This window comes from Bidens hawaiensis, unplaced genomic scaffold (assembly GCF_021521415.1).
Source record: "Bidens hawaiensis isolate Kalapana, Puna unplaced genomic scaffold, B.hawaiensis_p1.1 tig00032390_1, whole genome shotgun sequence".
Taxonomy (NCBI): domain Eukaryota; kingdom Viridiplantae; phylum Streptophyta; class Magnoliopsida; order Asterales; family Asteraceae; genus Bidens; species Bidens hawaiensis.
The window spans coordinates 36,643-56,978 of record NW_027505246.1 but is presented as its reverse complement, the minus strand read 5'-3'; the positions used below and the strand labels follow the sequence as shown (position 1 = coordinate 56,978).

Sequence of the window (20,336 nt, the reverse complement as noted above, 5' to 3'; positions counted from 1 at the left end):
TATAAATATAAGGCATTTGAATAAGAGCCGATAATAGGTCCTGCAACTCTGACCGAATACATCTATTCTCCATTCTTAAATTAAATTACCATACCAAACACTTTCAAGGTATTAATGTCACCTAAAGATCTCCTTGATTACCGAATCCCTAATTACGATTGCCTAAGATAAACCCAATCGGGAAAGCAAGTTATACAACCCTGAGTGGTAAGATGCTTTTTTTTTTTTAGGAAAATTAGAAATAAACGATTCCAACTTTTGTGTATTGGTCGATAATAATCCTCCGGTTTTACAAATCACTACCAGCGGTCCCAACTTTCAACTATTTTTGTCTCAGTGGACATCCGTTAAAAAACACTTAACGCCGTTAAGTTTTTTTTTCTGAGTTTCAAACTGATGTTTTAGGGCTTTTGATCGGAAGAACGATACAACTCGATTGATGTAAAACTTATCTCAAAATGGTGATTCAAATGACTTGATTTTTGTTAATTGAAAATTCAAACACCCGAATTGAAACATTGTTTCGTCGCTTGGATCACCGTTTCAAGATAAGTTTTAAATTGGTCGACTCGTATCGTTCTTTCGATCAAAAGCCCTGAAACATCGATGTGAAACTCGGAAAAAAACATAACGACATTAAATGTTTTTTAGCAGAGGACCTTTGAGACTAAAATAGTTGAAAGTTTGGACCACTGATAATAATTTTTAAAGTTAAGATTATTACCGGCCAATACACAAAAGTTGGGATTATTTTCAATTTGCCCTTTTTTATGTATTTTTCAAAAAATTATAAACAAGGGAGGTGAGGGGCTCAAATTTTAAGTCGAAAATGGGTAAATTTCCACTCTTCTAACTGTTTATATCTTTTAAGGATTTGAGGCCCGTAGGTATCTTAAACAAATAATGATAATAATAAATGAATTAGGTCAGAAGTAGCTATGACTTTAACCTTCGTCAAATCCACTTTCTTTCTTCTGCGTTTCGGCATAAGTTGAATTATTATTGAGATTATATAACGTGTTATTGAAATAAATTGAAAAGATAAAAATGATAACCAAATAAATACTTTCATTCACTAAAATTTTAACAAAATACTATTTTGGCTACTGTGATTTGGCTAAATTAACCCTTTCAATTTAAAAATGTAATATTTTGACAATTCAACCCCTAACATTTGAACTTTCTAACTATTTTAGCCCCTGACACTAACTTTGTTGATATTTTCTGTCAAGTCTAGTAGTATTTATGTCATTTTACACGTAATAACTATTTGTGTGAATTAGTAACATCATTTAACAGTTTAGGGGACATACACGTCATTTACTTAAAATGATATAAAAACTATAATAACATAAAATACATTTTTAGTATTGCAATCAGAATATCGTTAAATAAATAATAACACACTTTTCTTTAAAAAAAAATAAATCATAATTGTAACTTTTAGACTAACAAGCAAAGTAAAATACAAATTCTTATAATTGTTTTGATACTTACAATTAACTTTAAATATATTTTTACGGTGTGCTTATTTAGGATTTTTACATATAATCCCCTCGCTAGCTTCCTTTATTGCATATTTTCGCAATGGTAAACCTTAAATTACATATTTCTTCTTCTAGTCTTCAATTATCATTTTACCCTTTTACAACTATATGTAAATGCTCCTATATTCATTTGAGCTCAAGTGAACTTTACGCAATTTGACATTTTGACTTTGGTACTTTTTTTAAATGTTTTTTTTGTTGTAGTTAATAAAATCAATTTAAATAAATTTATTTCGTAACCTACATATAGAAAGCAGTTGAAATTTTATATATTATATAACCATATCAATTCATTTTATAAATAACTACTATGTAATTATTTGATATAATTCAGGGAGGAGATACGTGTAAAAATCCCTTTATACAATATTATGTGATATAATTTGTTGATTTCTCATGTTAGAAATGTTGAACCTATAAACCATGTAATTTGTTTTTATATTTGCCAGTGATTAAAAAAATTGATCCCAATTGAATTTATTAGTTTCGATATGTTCATCTTAAAACCAACTCGGTTTGGGTTTAAATTGGGGATATATGTAATTATTAGTATGAAGAAGGGGATATATGTAAATTAATTCATTAAGGGTAAAATGGTCATTTAGTTAGTTAATTTAAATGAAATTGGGAGATATGTAAGAGCATTCTCATCCCACTTCTTATCTCTAAACAAAAAATTACACTAAAACTCACTTTATTTTTTCTCTTCATTTCAATTAAATAATACTTTTTATACCTTTTATCATTACCTTTTCTCTTTCCTTCACTCACAACCACTTTCAAAATATATTAAAAAATTATATGGGATGAACAGTAACTTTTCAAATATACAGAAAAATCACTACTTTTTCTAAAATATAAAAACTCTTCACTCACAACACCCTGAATCACTCTCTAAATTATAAAAACACCCCTCACATAATATGAGGGGTTGGATGAGAATGCTCTAATATATGTGGTTTAGGAGGGGAAATATGTAATTTAAGATTTAGCATTGGGAAAAATGTAATAAGGGAAGTTAAGGAGGGGATATGTGTAAATGCCCCTACTTATTTTTATCTTTGTTTCGGTAAAAAGTTCGTTTAAATCTGAGCTAGTCCCCGTTTTGACGTGAGGCGACATGCATATTTTTATCTATGTTTAGTATAATTTAATTCAAAGTTGTGTTGGCCTCTATTTCGACGTAAAATTTGTTCAAAACCAAGCCGGACTGATATGATATATTTTTACTTTTTTGATATATGCTTAGGTGTTTTTTAACACTCATTTCTACAAGGACAAAACTTTCATTGATTTCCAAATGCATCGCCGAGACGTGACATTTGTTGTAGCAGACCAGTATTACTAACAAATCATGTCGGAAGAATAACACCTCAACTAATATTAAATTGAAAGGTTATACCGGTGTGAGTGTTAGTTGAAGACTTGCATATTTTCTTCCTTGTGTTTAGATGTATGGGTGTTTGTAATAAAATGTTACGTATTTTTCTTTAGAATTACGATACATCTTAAAAAACACTATTTTCTATAATTAATTGTATTTTAACAACTTCATAGAAATTTAGTTTTGTTATTATTTTTTTTATATCATTTAAAACAAAATGACAAACAAGACCTCCAAACTACTAAATGGTTATGTGTAACTTGACTTAAATACCCCTAAACGTAACCACAAATAAAAAATTTAACAGAGTTAGTCTTAGCCAGTTAGGAGCCAAAAGGACTAAAAAACTCAAAACGCCAAGGTTGAAATGTCAAAAGATATGTTTCTAGGCTAAAAATGTTAAATGGACAAACAACATGAACCAAGATAATAATTATTGTAGTTGTTATAACGTTTTCATTAGCTATTAAATATTTAAATTTACAATTAAACATTGCATTATGTTCACAAAATTTCTATGCTACCTTTTAGGGCATCATCAATTTGTTTGTTTTTAAAATTAGACAAGTCTTTTTCAAATTTACAATATCATTATTTAAAATGGCTTTTTGCCTACTTATACCTGTTCCACTCAATGTAGTTCATAAAATAATGCCATTAATTTATGTACATTTTGTATAAAGATATGATAAATGCTATTAAATATATTATTTGTTTTTGAGGATCTTTATGAATCGCCAAACAATAAGAAATTCATCCAAAAGGGTTACGTGTCAATAATATCAATAGTTAATTTCACCCTTAATAATAAAAAAGTCGATAGAAAAGATTGTGATGTAACTGGTATAATTGCCAATAACCTCTGGCTCAAGCAGTGCATAAAGATTCCAATTTAGAAATAAAAAATTTTGGATTCAAGTCTTGCTTGCGATAGAAAAATATAAAGGGTTTTAGATTTAGCAATGAGGTTTTCTTACATATGATGTGTCTTCATTTCAATTTAACTAGTATAATTTCCAGTAACCTCTGGCTCAAGTAGTGCATAAAGATTTTAATTTAAAAAATAAGAGATTTTGGGTTCAAGTCTTACTTGTGACAGAAAAATATAAAGGGTTTTAGGTTTGGCAATAAGGTTTTCTTACATATGATGTGTTCTTTTCTAAGAGTGAAATGAAGATGATCAGGTGAGTTAGTGATCTAAATAACCATTATAAAAGAATTGTAACTCATATAAGTGCTCTACCCCCCCCCCCCCCCCGAAATGACCACCTACTAATTGACTACTAGGATTAGTCAAACCAAATTGAACAGAGGTAAAAACAAATTGACGTTATAATTAATTTTAGAAATTATTTTTATATTATAGAAAATTAATTGCTTTGTTTGCACCGTTAATTATATACAGAGTCTGAAATAAACGTTCGTACGTCAAAAGAATCATTTGAAAATATATACGTTTAAATGGTTGTATGTATGCTTGGACTGAAACAAACGTTACGTTCATGCGCCTGTGGGGACTTCTTTCTTGTGGAAGTAGACCTTAGCCAAGGATCTCTGATAAATATTTTTTGTTTTTTTTTCTTACAATAAGCATGAAATCATGGATGACTTGTCAAAGAGGCAATTACGTGATGCATCTTTAGGATGAAGACACACGTTGATCGCTAAAAGGAAACAAAGCTTAAATGTGAAGCTAGAGGAATGACGAGCAACTTAAGGGGGCAATGGTTAATGATTGGTCGCTTAACATGGAGTATATTTACTATGAATTTATTGATGCATGTGACAAAAATGGAGACATCCAGATCGCATCAAAGCCCATGTTGTTCCATAGCCAATCAAGTTCAGTTATTTAGAATCGTTTGTATAAAAACGGTAGGGACATGCTAACATGGATAATAATGTAGTTGAAGAAACACTAAGTGACCCGGGGCAGATTACGGATAATCTGGGGGTTAAGTAATGTTTCCCACGAGGATGAGGTCCAGCAAAGAAGGTTGTTCTTCAGGTGACCTGCAAAACAAACACCGTAAGCTCGTCACTGAGAAGGGGGGGTTCCTCCTTGTGACCACCCTCCGGCGTGAGAATCAGACTAGATTGCTCTGAATATAAGTGTATATTAAGAGATTGCTAGAGAAGATAAGATAATGAGATATCAGATGATGTCCTTACCATTCCAAGGTGTTGGAGTATTTATAGCCGAAGGTAGGTTTCCTAGAAGGTACAGCCGGCTGAATAGTATTCCTGTTCTACCAACAGTGGGCTACGCACAAGCCATGCTGGTTGGTGGATAGGCTGCGGCCGACAGTGACAAGGTCGGCTGTATACTGTTCCTTTACTGCCGGCTATGCACTGTTCCACCAACTGTAGGCTGCGCACGTCCCATAGTAAGGGTTGGTGAGTAGGCAGCGGCTAATAGTGAAACAGTACTAGAGGGTGCTCCTCCTCGTACTGTTGTCGGTGAGCTGTCACCCTGTGATTGGTTCATGGGCTGCTCTGGTCAGATCGTCTGTTTTGCCCATACCTTGGTAGGTATAGTACAAAAGATCTTCCAGAAGCATACGGACTGGCTCATTTGGGCGGGAGTATTCCCGCCTTGCTCATTTCTTCAGGTGACTACTGAAGTAGCAAGAGTTAATGCCTTGTGCGTGTAGCCTTGCTTCAGTGCGGGTAGCCTTCTCTGATGGCTTGTATCCGCAACTGCGGGAACAAGCGGGGTACTTCACCATTGGGATGCTTTCCCTGCGGGTACAGCTGGCGTACTGCGCGTAAGGTCTTCTCTAAGCATGGTGGGTCCTGCGGAAGCAGTTGGTCGTTGCGCAGACGTCCCTGTTCAAGGTGAGTCTTGCGGGTCCAACTGGGCTCTGCTGGGACCTACCTCTTCAGTAGTCCATGCAGGTCGGTGTAGGTAGAGAGTAGCCTCCAAGGTGCCATGCGATAAAAGGTCCCTAACTAAATTAGAGAAATTTAAAGGGTTGTACATATAAGGTTGTTGGACCATTAAAAAGACACATACGTGTAAGCTAAATGTAAGAGAGATTAGGATGTAGTGGTAAATGTGTGTGCACACAAGGTTAGACACAAATTAAAAGTGAGGTTTATTGGAAAGATTGGAGGTGACTGGTGTATCTTATACGATTAGGGTGAGAAGATCGATTGAGATGGTTTTGACACATGTGAAGAAGTAACACTTGATGGAGCCTTTTAGATCCACATAACTTGCATTATGGAGTTTGCTAGACTATTTAATGAACAGATTGGGCAGAATTTGCTATACTTGCAGTTCTCTAAAGACATGACACGATACTTAAAGTATAGTCAATGCGAAATTAACTCAGTTAGTAGAGATTCTTGTCTTTTGAAAGAATTTTCAGGTTTTTACCCAGATAAAAGATGTAAATGTTTAGTATGTAAATACGCCATGCCAAAAGGTACATGAAACGTATCAAATCTCTTAAAAAAGAAACCAATCACACAATTTGATCAATAAAATTTTATTTCTATGATAACTTGTTAAATTTTCAATTAAATCATTTATCTTACAATATATGTTATTAATCACGCAATTCGCATGGTATAAAATCAGTTAGTGAACTCAGAGGTGGGCCTACGCTTCGGCTATAGGAGTCGGTCGGCCCATGTGAAAAAAAAAATTAGCGCTATATATAAAATAAAATTCCGACCGACCCCTGTAAAATTTTGACATGAACCCTGTGAATTGCTGAAAAAAGAAGAGAGATGGCCAGAGAAAAAACAGTGAAAATAGTGCTCAGAAATTACCTGTATTCTTTTCGACCGATAAATTGTGTTTGGAGAAGATGACTTAGGTTTTGACATTTTACGACTAGGGCCCTCGGGGTAATTTCGTAATAAAGCATAGTTGTGAAAAAGTCTTATTTCAAAGCATAAAACATTAGATTCTGACTAGGGGTGCAAACGAGCCGAGCTGCTCGCGAGCTATTCGAGATCGACTCGTTAAAAAAGCTCGATCGAGCCGAGCTTAATCGAGCCCGAGCTTGAGCCTAAAAGTAAGCTCGTTTAATAAACGAGCCTGAGTTTCATTTATCGAGATCGAGCCGGCTCACGAGCCTAAATGAGCTTGCCATTTATATAATTTTTTAAAATATATATTTAATAATTATTAATTAATATATATAATGTTATGAAAAAATAATTAAAAATAACTAAATAATATATATTATTTTATACATAAAATTATAATAGAAAAAAATATATAAAAATAATTATAATTATATAAAAAATAATTGATATATAGTAAACGAGCCGAGCTCAAGCTTGAAAATCTACTCACGAGTCGAGCTCGAGGTTTGAAAATAGAGCTCGAGTTCGAGCCTAGTCAAGCTCGGGCTCGGTTCGGTTTGTTTGCACCCCTAATTCTGACAACGTTTTTGTTAATATTAAAGCTTGAATATTATTTAATTAATGTGAAATATTTTTAATGATAAAGTTAGAATTAACATAATACTTTTTTTTAAAATTTAAACACCACCTTTTATTCTACTAGACTTATTGCTTTTTACTTATTACTTTGTTAGGTTATCGATTTCTTAAAATGTTAAAATTGTTTAGAATGTCTTTCTGAATGATATTTGATGAAAAGAACAAAAAAAATAGATAAGACGTCCACATTTATTAGATTTGTTAAATACCACCAATAAAAAAAACAATGAGCATGAATTTCAACTGTAATAAGGTTAAATTGTTAATAAAAAGTTATTTGATTATATGACCCGACCCGACCCGACCCAATCCGAACCAGATCCAAAATCTTTATAATCTATATATATTTAGCCTCACATTTAACCCTTTAAAAATTTCGTCCCCTGTGAAAAAAACTCTTGGGTCTGTCACTGAGTTAACTTCAATTTTTTTATTAATGAAATGTAATAATTCAAAATTAATTAAAAAGATTTTAATTTCACACACTTTCTACGTTCTACTCCTAAATTATATCTTTGTTTTAAAAACTATGACAGTTGACCTTCATAGTCTGAAAATCTTTATCAAACGCCTTAACAAACCAAAGACCCTTTACTATTTATTAAGAAAATAAAATGTTCGATTTGTAAACTTGTAGTTATAAGAGAAAATCAAATTACATAAATACCCTTTCTGGCTCACTCCTTTCTTCCCCACTCAAATGGCCAAATGAATTACATTCTTTAAATTAGTCTCATACTTTCTACTTATAAAAGTTAAAAAACATGACTTAGTTTCAAAGAAGTGAATATATAAAATTTCCTTGGTTTCATCGTCAAAAAGTCTAGGTCTAAAAAGAGAAGATATTTGGAAGCTTGTGACCGAAAGTTTACAAACCAAAAATAATGGTTTCTTAAGGAAAACAAATCTAAACTTAATCTAAACTTATATGAAGAAGAGGGTCCCAGCAGAGCCCAGTTGGACCCGCAAGACTCACCTTAAACAGGGACGTCTGCGCAGAGACCAACTGGATCCGCAGGACCAACCATGCTCAGAGACGTGACGTCCTTACGCGCAGTATGCAAGCTGGTCCCGCAGGAAATGCCTCCCATGGTGAAGGACTCCGCCTGTTCCCGCAGCCTCGGATACAAGCCATGAGGGAAGGCCACCCGCGCAGCATGGCTACACGCACTAGGTACTTAGCTCTCGATCATTCAGTGTCACCTGAAGGAATGAGCAAAGCCGGGAGCAATCCCGCACAGAGGCGGGAGGGGGAATACTCCCGCCCAAATAAGCCAGTCTGTATACTGAAGGACCTTTTACTGTACCTGACGAGGTATGGGCGAAAGATCTGATCAGGGATACGACAGCTCACTGATACAGTATGGCGAGCAGCATGCTCCTGTACTGTATCACTATTAAGCCGCTGCCTACTCACCAACTACTGTCATACCACGTGCGTAGCCGGCAGTTGGTGGAAAGGGAATAGTATACAGCAGGCCTGGTCGCTATCAGCCGCTGCCTACCCACCAACTACCAGCAGGGCACGTGCGTAGGCTACTGTTGATGAACAGGAACACTGTTGCAGCCGGCCATACCTCCTTGGAAACCTACATCCGGCTATAAATACCCCAAATGGTATGATCATCTAAACACAACATATCTTACTACATTATCATCATATTATACCTGATATCTGCTCTAGCAATCTCTTAATATACTTTTATATTTAAAGAGCAATCTAGTCTGATTCTCACGCCGGAGGGTGGTCACAAGGAGGAACCCCCCCCCTTCTTAGTGACGAGCTCACGGTGTCTGTTTTGCAGGTTATCAGAAGAACCATATTCCAAGGGTCTAACCCCTCGTGGGAAACATCTCTCCAACCCCCAGGTTACCAGTAATCTGCCCGGGGTCCGGTTAGTGTTTCTTCATTGGCGCCATCCGTGCATAAAGCTAGAACTTTATTTTTCTCCAGTTTTTTCAAACATCTACAAAGATGGTTAGAGAAATTCCGGTAACCATAACCCCTGCTACTAGGGGGAATACCGGCAACACAGTTTTTACGAACACTACCCCGGCTACCGAAGCCGGGGCAAGTGAAGTAAATTTTACGAACACTACCCCACTTACCAAAGCAGGGGCAAGTGCAGTAAATGATCGCCTACTGGGATCCACTGATACCCAGATTGAGAAACGAAGACTCCCCCGCCAAACTCTCGATGAAGTTAAGGCATGGGCGGAGGCACGACAAAAGGAATTCCAGGCTGAGTTGGACGAACGCTTGCGTTCCGTGCAACAGGCCGACGAATTCGAATACTGGGAGGATGACTCGGAGGAATCCGACTCCGACGCGAACCCTCGCCATAGGGCAAAAGGGAAGCATAAGGAAACGGAATCCCAACCGAAAAGGCATTTTGGACAAGCCTTCAAACCAAAAAGCACAGGTGGAAGTCCACGAGACTTCTCTAAAACGTTCAGACCAAACGTTGCAAATGCAGGAACGTCCAAATTTGCAAGGGACATTGCTGAAGCAATCGCCCCAAAGAGTGCCAAACAAATGCCCAACATAGGCACATATGACGGTATATCTGATCCAGACGATCATTTGAACAGGTTCATAGCAGGGGCAACCGTCAGCAATTGGACGGAACCCACGTGGTGTTACATGTTCCAAATGACGCTGGTTGGGGCTGCTAGAGCATGGTTCGATCGTCTACCGGTCAACCACATCTACGACTGGGCAGACTTCCAACAAAAGTTTAGCCAACACTTCAGCCAGCAACGGAAGTATACCGAGGAGCAATGGACAATCCTCAAATGCATACGAGAGGAAGACGAATCTCTGCCAAACTTCATCACTCGCTTCAACTCAAAGAAGCTAAGTTTGGGCAATATCAGTGAAGATCTTGTTCGCGCTGCCTTCATCCAGGGCGCACATGACCCAGAGCTCATCCGCACCCTAACGGGTAAAGATGGCATGCCATCCACATGGGATGGCATCATGACAGCAGCAAAACGCTATGCGGAAACAGAGAAACAACTGGGTAGAGATCTCCCACAGAGCACAAACCTCTACACCCAGAGGACGAGAGAAGACAACGTCCTCACCGCCCGATTAAATAAAAAACGAAAGCTAGGCATCTGGCAGTCAAGGGTAAACTTTGACACCTCATCCGGCTTGCAAAATCGGTTGGGCGGAAGGGATAATGTACAGTCGCACCGGAACTCCAGATGGACGCCACTCACCAAAAGCGTCACTGAGATATTCGCCACTGAAGGGCTCCCATGGCCAAAACCGCCAATAATCCGACATCGTCACGATGCAGATCGGAGCAAATACTGTGACTTTCACAAGACAAAGGGCCACAACACTGAAGAATGCATAGATGTAAAAGATATGGTCGAAGCATTTGTCAGAGATGGGACGCTCGCGCACCTCGTGGCGTAATAAAGGCTGAGCAGGCGGGTGCGTATAGAACCCCAGCTGGGGAAAACACGAATCAATTCCAGCTTCAAAATCGAGACTACATGCTGCGTAAAGAACGAGATCCCGAACCAGGTGCGTATCGGCTCGATGGCACTCCCATCCCAACAAGGAAGGGAGCTCATTTACACAGTTTGCATGTAAATCAATTCCAATTTGTAAAGAAAAGGCCAAGAGCCACTTCTAATGGAAATGATTCTCTTAAGAATATCGAAGCTGATGATTTTACATTTAATACTTTTCTGGACACTAATATGCCGGTTTTCACCGCATAATTACGTGAAGTCGTTGCGTGGGAAGGCGGTCTTACCCGCACGAACCCAATAACGTGGCAAACCTTCACGCAGGTCAGTTGAAGGAGAAGAGTTCAATTATTCCATTAAATGAAAGTGCCGGTCTATCCGCATGAATCATGAAAGGAAAATGAACACTAACCTATCGACAACCGCGCGTCGAACGGTTCAAAACAAAATTCTTAAAAAGGTAAGAAAAACCTACACGCAGGTCAGGTATGGGTAAAGTTTTGCCATCCTACTAAGTGCAAGTGACGGTTCTACCCGCACAATCACGAAAGAGGAAGCAAAACTTCACACCTATTATCAACCACGTTCAAAGGTTAACTTATCCTCAAAAGGTAAGAAAAACCTACACGCAGGTCAGGTATGGGTAAAGTTTTGCCATCCTACTAAGTGCAAGTGACGGTTCTACCCGCACAATCACGAAAGAGGAAGCAAAACTTCACACCTATTATCAACCACGTTCAAAGGTTAACTTATCCTCAAAAGGCAAGAAAAACCTACACGCAGGTCAGATAAGGGTAAAGTTTTGCCATCCTACTAAGTGCAAGTGACGGTTCTACCCGCACAATCACGAAAGAGCAAGCAAAACTTCACACCTATTATCAACCACGTTCAAAGGTTAACTTATCCTCAAAAAGTAAGAAAAACCTACACGCAGGTTAGATAAAAGTTAAAGTTTAGCCATCCTACCAAGTGCAAGTGACGGTTCTACCCGCACAATCACGAAGGAGGAAGCGAAACTTTAACCCACTATCAACCACGTTCAAAGGTTCTTATTCTAAACACTTGGAAAATTGCTAATTTAAACTAAGTATGCAAGTCATAAGTTTATAAAGCAAGGAACCCAAAGAAGGAAATAACAATCTTATACGCAAAAAGATTAATATTTCAAGAATATATTACAAGAATGGCCGGGTAACTACCCGCCTAAAAGAAAAAATAAAAAACTATACAAGTCTTAGCAATGGGAAGGGATCTTCAGGATCAAGCCTCAGGGCCGCTTCCACTTGGACCCGCTCCGTCAGAAGAACGGGGTGGTTCGAGGAACGCTTTGAGGACAGCTAACCCATCATCAGCAGCAGCTACTTCGTCCACCTTCTCCACCACTGGATGCGGGAAGGCGGCGTATTGGTTCAATGCTTGGTCATAAATGGCTTCAGTATCCACATTGAACAAAGGGAAGTTGGAAGGCGGGACGCCTTTCTCAACAAACCCTAGACCAAGCATGAAGCCGGCCTTTTCCCCATCATCATGAGAAGCGTTGAGGGCTGCGGTCATAGCATCATCGTAAGAGGTCTCTGAAAAGACCCGACACACAACCTACAAAGAAAACACAAGTATTAGAACCTTTTCTTACAAAAGAAATGCGTGAAGATAAATCTAAACATACCTGAGGCAACGCTTCTCGAAGAAGCCATCGGAGGGCAGCTTGAGCTTCGGTATGGGCGCGTTCGGCTTCGCTCTTGTTAAGGTTGGCAAGTAAAACTTCCTTAGCGGCAGCCTCTTCGACGCCCTTAAGCTTCCGCTGGGTCTGGTCAAGCACCCCCCTTTGGTCCAGGATTTCCTGGAGTTTCTTGGCATCTTCCATTGCCAAGGCATCATGAGCGCGTTTGAGAGCCTCTAATTTGGCCTTGAGCTCCTCATTCTCCACACGCAAAGGCTCAGCAACGGCTTCAGCCTTGGCAGCCCTCTCGGTTGCGTTTCGCGCAGTCTCCCTGGCCAGCCGAAGCTGTTCATTCACAGCTTGGGCAGCCTTGGAGCGGGCCTCGAGTCGCGCCTGAACTTCAACCTCGAGGGCCTTGAAGGCCTTCTCCTTGTCGGCGGCAGCTGCCGCCAGCTGTTGGTTCTCCTCCCGAAGAGCACGCGCCTCAGATATGTCCTTGGCGTGAGCTGCTTTCAACTTGTCGTTTTCACGACAAAGCAGCTCGACGCGCGGCTGCATCCGGGCCTGGAGAACCCGAAGCTCATTAGTTAGCCTACCCTCCTGGTAGCTAACCATGGCTTCCCCCAACGCGCCCGGAGGAGCAGCGTGGCGAGCCCAGTCCACGCACTCCACGGGTGTGCGAAGGGTTGTTCCTCGGCGTATGTTCCATCGAGGAACATACACTTCATTGGAATCCGACACTGCAAAAGAAACAAAAGCAGTAAGGAAAAGATGATGAAAAACATAAGGGAAAAAGAAAGGAACCCTACGCACCTGTAGGGTCAATGACAGGCCGATAGCCGCCAAACCCATCACCTGAACCTAAAGGAAATCCATCCAACAGGTCAGGCAGACGGGAAGGTGGCAAAGATCGGCGTGAAGCCCTGCGCGTACCTGATGGTCCGGCCATCGGTGCCGGTGGCGCGGGCATGGTGGCAGCCGCCGTGGTCGCCGTCGTTGTCTCCGCCGCGGTCGCCGCCTCCTTAAAAGCAGCAGTAACCGCCGGTTCCGTGAAGGATGCTGTAAAAATCGCACTCACGGCCGGCGGTGACGTCATCACTACCGGAACAGCTGGCTCAAAGGAATGAGCAACTGGACCAGCGGATGCAGACGCAGGCGCCTGGGTCGACGCCTCAGGAAGGCTGACCGAGCCTACCGTCATTGGCGGGGAGGTATTCCCCTGCGGTTCACCCCGGAATGCGTCAACACCCACGCCTGCACAAAGAGTGTTAAATTTATAGTGATAAATCTGCAGACATTATGATTATACTTACGGGTTTTCTTGACCCTGAACGTACGGACGGGCGGGGAGGAACCCGATGGAGCCGGCCTTTTGGTACCGGTCACCGTCGTCTTCATTGGTTCTCCGGAGGTAACGGTCGTAGCCTCCGGAGCAGTGCTCTTCTCACCACCGGGCTTCCCCGCCACCTCTTCACTATCTGACTCCGAGTCAGAGAGAACCACTGGATCAGCTGTGGAGGCCTTCTCCTTCCCCTTCACGCCGGCAGCAGCCTTCTTCTTCCACACAAGGGGAGGACCATCTGCGGATTCCTCAGAAGAAGACAGGATGTAAGGATTTCCAGCAACGGGTACAGCATTGAGGGGTTCAGGATAGAATATCTCCTTACCTGGCCGCCGGTGGCTCAGGATCTCTTGGCCCGGCGGATAGACCTCCACAAACCTATCCGCCGTTTGCTCCAGGATGGGCAACTCATTGTCGTCCAGAGCACGAGTGCCCACCCGCACGGGACTGTCAGCCTCCCGCGGGAACAGGAGCGACTCCAAATTATTCCCCTCTGAAAGAAAAGAAACAGTTAGAAAATAAACTAATATCAGCAAGAAAGACAAGACATACCATAAGGAATAGAGTTCAAACCGTATTCGAGAAGGATAGGAAACCGGGACGCATCCTTCCATACCCGGCTCATCCCCAGCAGCACCATCCCGGACTCCGCAAACCGGTAAACCGGAGATTGGACCCGGGATATCTTCGCGAACCATTCCGCCTCCTGGTAACTGGAAGCATGGAGGCTCGGAAGCGCTTGACCCTTCTTGAACTTCATAGCAATGGGGATGGCGCGGGCAGAGATGTAGAAGAACTCCCGCTTCCACGATCGGAGACTGCGCTCGGTCACGCAGATCTTCAAACCCTTAATACGGGTTGTCAGGGTGTACCACCCCTGGACGCACCTCCAAGTATAGAAGGTCATCAGGCGGTCCACATAGGGCTCAATACCCAGAATCCGGCACACCCACTCGAAGTGCCGGACCTTGGCAATCGCCATCGGATGCACCTCGGTCAGGTGCACACCGTGCCTCTCCAGGACACGATACATAAACTTTGTCAATGGAAACCTAAGGTTCCCATAAACAAAGAATGCAGCATATACCCCGATCTTGCCACTGGGGGCATCGTACACAGTCTGGTGGGATTCAGGAAACTCAGGCTCGAGAGACTCGAGCATGAACTTCCTGACTATGTACTGGTACTGATCGAGAGGTAGAGCACACTGGCACTCGCCAGCAGTACTCCTATCGTCGGCTACAGCTTCAGCATCATGAGAAGACATTTTTGCAGAAAGAAGAGTGATTTCGGGAAAATGCTTGCCTGAAAAAGGGGAGTATTTGCCGGAAATCACTAAGAAGAAGAAGAAGAGAGGTGAAAGTGTGGATTACAAAGGGGCCTCTCCCCCTTTATATACTAATCGCAATTAATGCGGTGAATTTAATGCGGAGGAGAGAGAAATCGAAGGTGCAATGAAACTATGACACGTGGCAAAAAGCAGGCTGGCAACAGCTGTTGACAGGACGCGTGCCAGTAATTTCGCGGCCACGCGCCCGAAAAATCGTGCCCACAGCGCCAGGAAAAGCGTCTGGAATGACCATGTTCTGTCACGTCACCATAACTTCCTGCACGTCCTGACACAGTCAGAAGAAACCGTCGCACGACGTTTCAGAGGTTTGGACTGTTCTTATCTTTCCACCAACTCTTCGAATTTCAAAATTCAAAATTTAAAAATATTAAAAAGTAAGCGGGAAAATACCCCTTACCCCTTGGCAAACAAGTAACCGTTAGACGGATGCGGGTACAGTGTAAAGGCAAAACCCTTCACATACCTAGCACCCGCAGGAAATTGAAGCCAAGTAAACCTTGGCGAACAAGTAACCGTTAGACGGATGCGGATACAATGTAAAGGCAAAATCCTTCACATACCTAGCACCCGCAGGGAATTGAAGCCAAGTAAACCTTGGCGAACAAGTAACCGTTAGACGGATGCGGGTACAGTGTAAAGGCAAAACCCTTCACATACCTAGCACCCGCAGGGAATTGAAGCCAAATATTCCTCGGCAACCAAGTAACTATAAGACAGGTGCGGGTACAGTGTAAAGGCAAAACCCTTCACATACCTAGCACCTGCAGGGAATTGACGCTAGGAATACCTTGGAAGTAAAGTAACCGTAAGACGAGCGCTGGTACAGTGTTAAGGCAAAACCCTTTACATACCTAGCGCTCCGCTGGGAATTGAAACCAGGAAGGATCTTCTGGGCAATGCTTGCGGAAACGGAAATAACATCCCCGCATAGCGGGAACGTTGAGAACTACGTTGTTTGAAGCTCCAGGATGGAATTGGTGGTTTTAACATAATTGATCACTATGTTCAAAACTACCAAAACCTCATGGAGAATCCACACAACTAGGACTCAATGCTCCTGACTTGCGAGGAGGTTACAGACCTACCCGCATCATACCCAAAGACCAAGCAGGAAACTCGGGCATTTCTGCAAGTGACAAGGACTTCCCATGGAAAACCTTACAAAACCCTTTTCAAAACCCTTTGCTTAAGTCCAAAAGTTCACCTCACTTTATTAAACACGCATGAGAAGAACATTGGACTGGGGGGACTTGAAGAGGTAGGTCCCAGCAGAGCCCAGTTGGACCCGCAAGACTCACCTTAAACAGGGACGTCTGCGCAGAGACCAACTGGATCCGCAGGACCAACCATGCTCAGAGACGTGACGTCCTTACGCGCAGTATGCAAGCTGGTCCCGCAGGAAATGCCTCCCATGGTGAAGGACTCCGCCTGTTCCCGCAGCCTCGGATACAAGCCATGAGGGAAGGCCACCCGCGCAGCATGGCTACACGCACTAGGTACTTAGCTCTCGATCATTCAGTGTCACCTGAAGGAATGAGCAAAGCCGGGAGCAATCCCGCACAGAGGCGGGAGGGGGAATACTCCCGCCCAAATAAGCCAGTCTGTATACTGAAGGACCTTTTACTGTACCTGACGAGGTATGGGCGAAAGATCTGATCAGGGATACGACAGCTCACTGATACAGTATGGCGAGCAGCATGCTCCTGTACTGTATCACTATTAAGCCGCTGCCTACTCACCAACTACTGTCATACCACGTGCGTAGCCGGCAGTTGGTGGAAAGGGAATAGTATACAGCAGGCCTGGTCGCTATCAGCCGCTGCCTACCCACCAACTACCAGCAGGGCACGTGCGTAGGCTACTGTTGATGAACAGGAACACTGTTGCAGCCGGCCATACCTCCTTGGAAACCTACATCCGGCTATAAATACCCCAAATGGTATGATCATCTAAACACAACATATCTTACTACATTATCATCATATTATACCTGATATCTGCTCTAGCAATCTCTTAATATACTTTTATATTTAAAGAGCAATCTAGTCTGATTCTCACGCCGGAGGGTGGTCACAAGGAGGAACCCCCCCTTCTCAGTGACGAGCTCACGGTGTCTGTTTTGCAGGTTATCAGAAGAACCATCTTCCAAGGGTCTAACCCCTCGTGGGAAACATCTCTCCAACCCCCAGGTTACCAGTAATCTGCCCGGGGTCCGGTTAGTGTTTCTTCAATTAAGAACAAAAATAAGCAATATCAAGAAGTCCCATATAAACTAGTCTTGTATATTACTCGAATCAAACTATTATACAATACCAGAACCGAATTTTATCCAATTCTATGATATGTAACTATAAACACTAATTATGGAAACTACATTAATAAAATCAACCATCAACATTTGCTAAAGGAACCCATACTTTCCATGCTTTAATATCACCATCCAAACTACCACTATACACCATATACTTTCTCCCCTCACCGTCACCATCACCATCACCGTCATCGTCGCTTTCTGCGGCCACGGCCAAACACTTCACCGGACCACCGTGACCCTCCAAAACACCAACACATGAATAACTTTTCCCCGCGAATCTCCGCCACAATCTCACTGTTTTATCAGCTGAACCACTACATACCAACTCATTAACAATTTTCACACACAAAATCGCCTTTCTATGCCCCAAAAGCGCCGCAAAAACCATCATATGTCCGCCGTCTCCGTCATCGAAGAAGTTCCTCTCACAAGCTATCATCACACCCGAACAGGCGCCAGAGATTAACACGGAAAGATTATTGTCATAAGCCAAAGCATTTACTGCGGATTTATGGTGTGTTAGTGAATTGATTAAATTATGTTTTCGGTCTTGTTGATTGAATCTCCACACTTTGATTTTCCTGTCTGCTGAGCTGGTGTAAACGAAACCTTCATCGGATAATATGATTGCGTTAATGGCGTCGTCGTGTGCGTTTGAAACCGATTCTAAGCACTTGAAATCAGAACTCCTCCATACCTGGACATAATATAGTAACATAATTAGAGTTTATTGTAATTATTTTTACTATAATTAGGTTTACATTGTATATATGCTTAATTTAAAGGTGTGCACAAAATTGAATTAACCAAATCCTAACCGGAATAACCAACGTAACCAAACCCAGTAAAAAAACTCACAATTTAGTTTTAAGTTTACTTACATAATATAAAAAAAAAACCAAACGATTTACAATGAAGTGGCAGGTAAGTGGACAACAAGTTGCGTCACAACCACTTTTTTTAAGTTAAAAAAAAGAACAATTTTTGTTCAATTTGGACGACTGTAATTTAACTGAAACAGAAAAACTGATATAATGTAATTTTATGAAATTAATAAACGGCGCAGCTTAAATACCTTAGTTTCATACTTTCCTATATGTAATAATTGTTAAACATCAGTTAACCAAAAAAAAAATAATACACAAATTCATTATTTTTGTTATTTTTCCCATGCCTAAATTTTTAAGCTCAAATGTGACATAGAAAAATCCGAAACCACCCTAAAACGGAAAACATCGAAACTGATCGATTTAAAATACCTAAAGCTCGAATTTTCAGTTTTCACTTTGTTTAAGCCAAAAGCCGACGCGCGCACACTCTATTATTTACATTACATGTATAACTAATTAATTAAAAACATATATCACAAGTCACTACTTCTTTACCTTAAAACTCCGATCCCATGAAGCTGAGTAAATCCGAGATTTATCAACCGACACAGCCAACGAAGACACAGCATCATTATGATGAACCCACGTGAGCTTCTTATGCCGGCGAATCGTAACATAGTTTTTCGCAAACAAAACCTTAGTCAACCGGTCTTTTAACGTAGGCAAACTCGTAACAATATCAATACCAACCTTATTAATTTTCCACACCCTAATCTTATTATCTTGGTGCCCACTAATAATAATATCATCATTAACCATTTGTAGACACTTAACCGCACTGTTACACCTAACAGAAATAAACTCTTCGTCCGACGTGGCATCTGGGTGACGTGGCCACCGGTGGATTAGGTTGCTAGATGAGCCACTAAAGAGGTGGTTTCCGGTAAGGATTAAAGAGAGGATGTGACAAGAGTTGGGTTTGATAGTGAATAAACAGTCCGGGTTAACGGTGTTTGACGGTGTTATAACGGTGGAGAGTGACGGCGGTAGGCTTGATCTAGAGGAGAATGAAGAGTTGAAAGAGTCTTGTGAGAATGAAAATGAAAGTGATCGGAGGTTTGATGATTCGTGATCATCTTTCGGGTTTGAGAATAATCTAAAAGAACAGGAAAATGGTTGGAAATTGATGTTTCCGACCATGATTTTGTGTTTGTGTGTTTAAGGTAGTGATGGCCTGTGGGATTTTAAAGGTGAAGAAGAAGGTTATGAGAGGCGTATTTTAGCAAATAAAGTGGAAGGAAAGTGAGAAAATTGGTAAAAAGAAGACACATGGTGGATTTGGGAGTTCAATATGGTTTTTGTGATGTGTAACATTGTGACTTTTGTATAATATTATCTTATTAGATATTTTATTGTTAATCAAGATTTCAGATATACACATGTTGTGAATTGCAAGATGAATAAAGAGGTTGATGACGTACACATAATTTGTACTTTTCAAGTAATGATTACTTTTACATGTTCAGTTATATGTAAAAGGTTAGTTAAGGGGGTAAAGGATAAAGTTAAGGGGGTAAAGGATAAGGTTAAAATGAAAATCCATTTTAGTTATGAAAACCTGTAAAAATTCTATGTAACATCGGTTTTTTTTTTATTACATGTAATATATGTTGTAACATTTAATACAAAATATCGAAACATCAAAAAAAATATGTTTTGCTATTTTTTAACATTTTTTTACTAATTTTTATATATGTTTTCAGGAGAGAGAAAAAGTTATATTTATATTTACATTTTTATTCACTTTAATTGAGGACCATAAGATTTAAACATTAATTAAAAACATGTAGTTGAGAATGGGTTTCTAGAGTTTTCACAACTCAAATGGGTTTTCATTTTATACTTAGCCAGGGAGTAAAAGTTTATGGGAAAATAAGAGAGTGAGTTTTTACTTTTTATTC

General features: G+C 40.7%; 1 protein-coding gene across 1 annotated transcript; it reads right to left on the bottom strand.

Annotated features, from left to right (window-relative positions):
• Window positions 1–17,582: 17,582 nt before the first annotated feature.
• LOC143611801 (protein JINGUBANG-like) lies at window positions 17,583–19,612 on the bottom strand. Its single transcript, XM_077085939.1, has 2 exons — window positions 18,931–19,612; window positions 17,583–18,242 (listed from the first exon to the last, which is right to left on the bottom strand). Exons 1-2 carry the CDS (start codon window positions 19,573–19,575, stop codon window positions 17,616–17,618), a joined length of 1,272 nt encoding a protein of 423 aa, XP_076942054.1. The 5' UTR covers window positions 19,576–19,612; the 3' UTR covers window positions 17,583–17,615.
• Between the last annotated feature and the right edge of the window lie 724 nt (window positions 19,613–20,336).

Excerpts from the sequence above, each read along its gene's own strand:
- LOC143611801 (XM_077085939.1), bottom strand. The coding sequence starts at position 19,575 with ATGGTCGGAAACATCAATTTCCAACCATTTTCCTGTTCTTTTAGATTA. Across the intron at positions 18,243-18,930 it reads CATGGGATCGGAGTTTTAAG|GTATGGAGGAGTTCTGATTT; the intron begins GTAAAGAAGTAG and ends TATTATGTCCAG.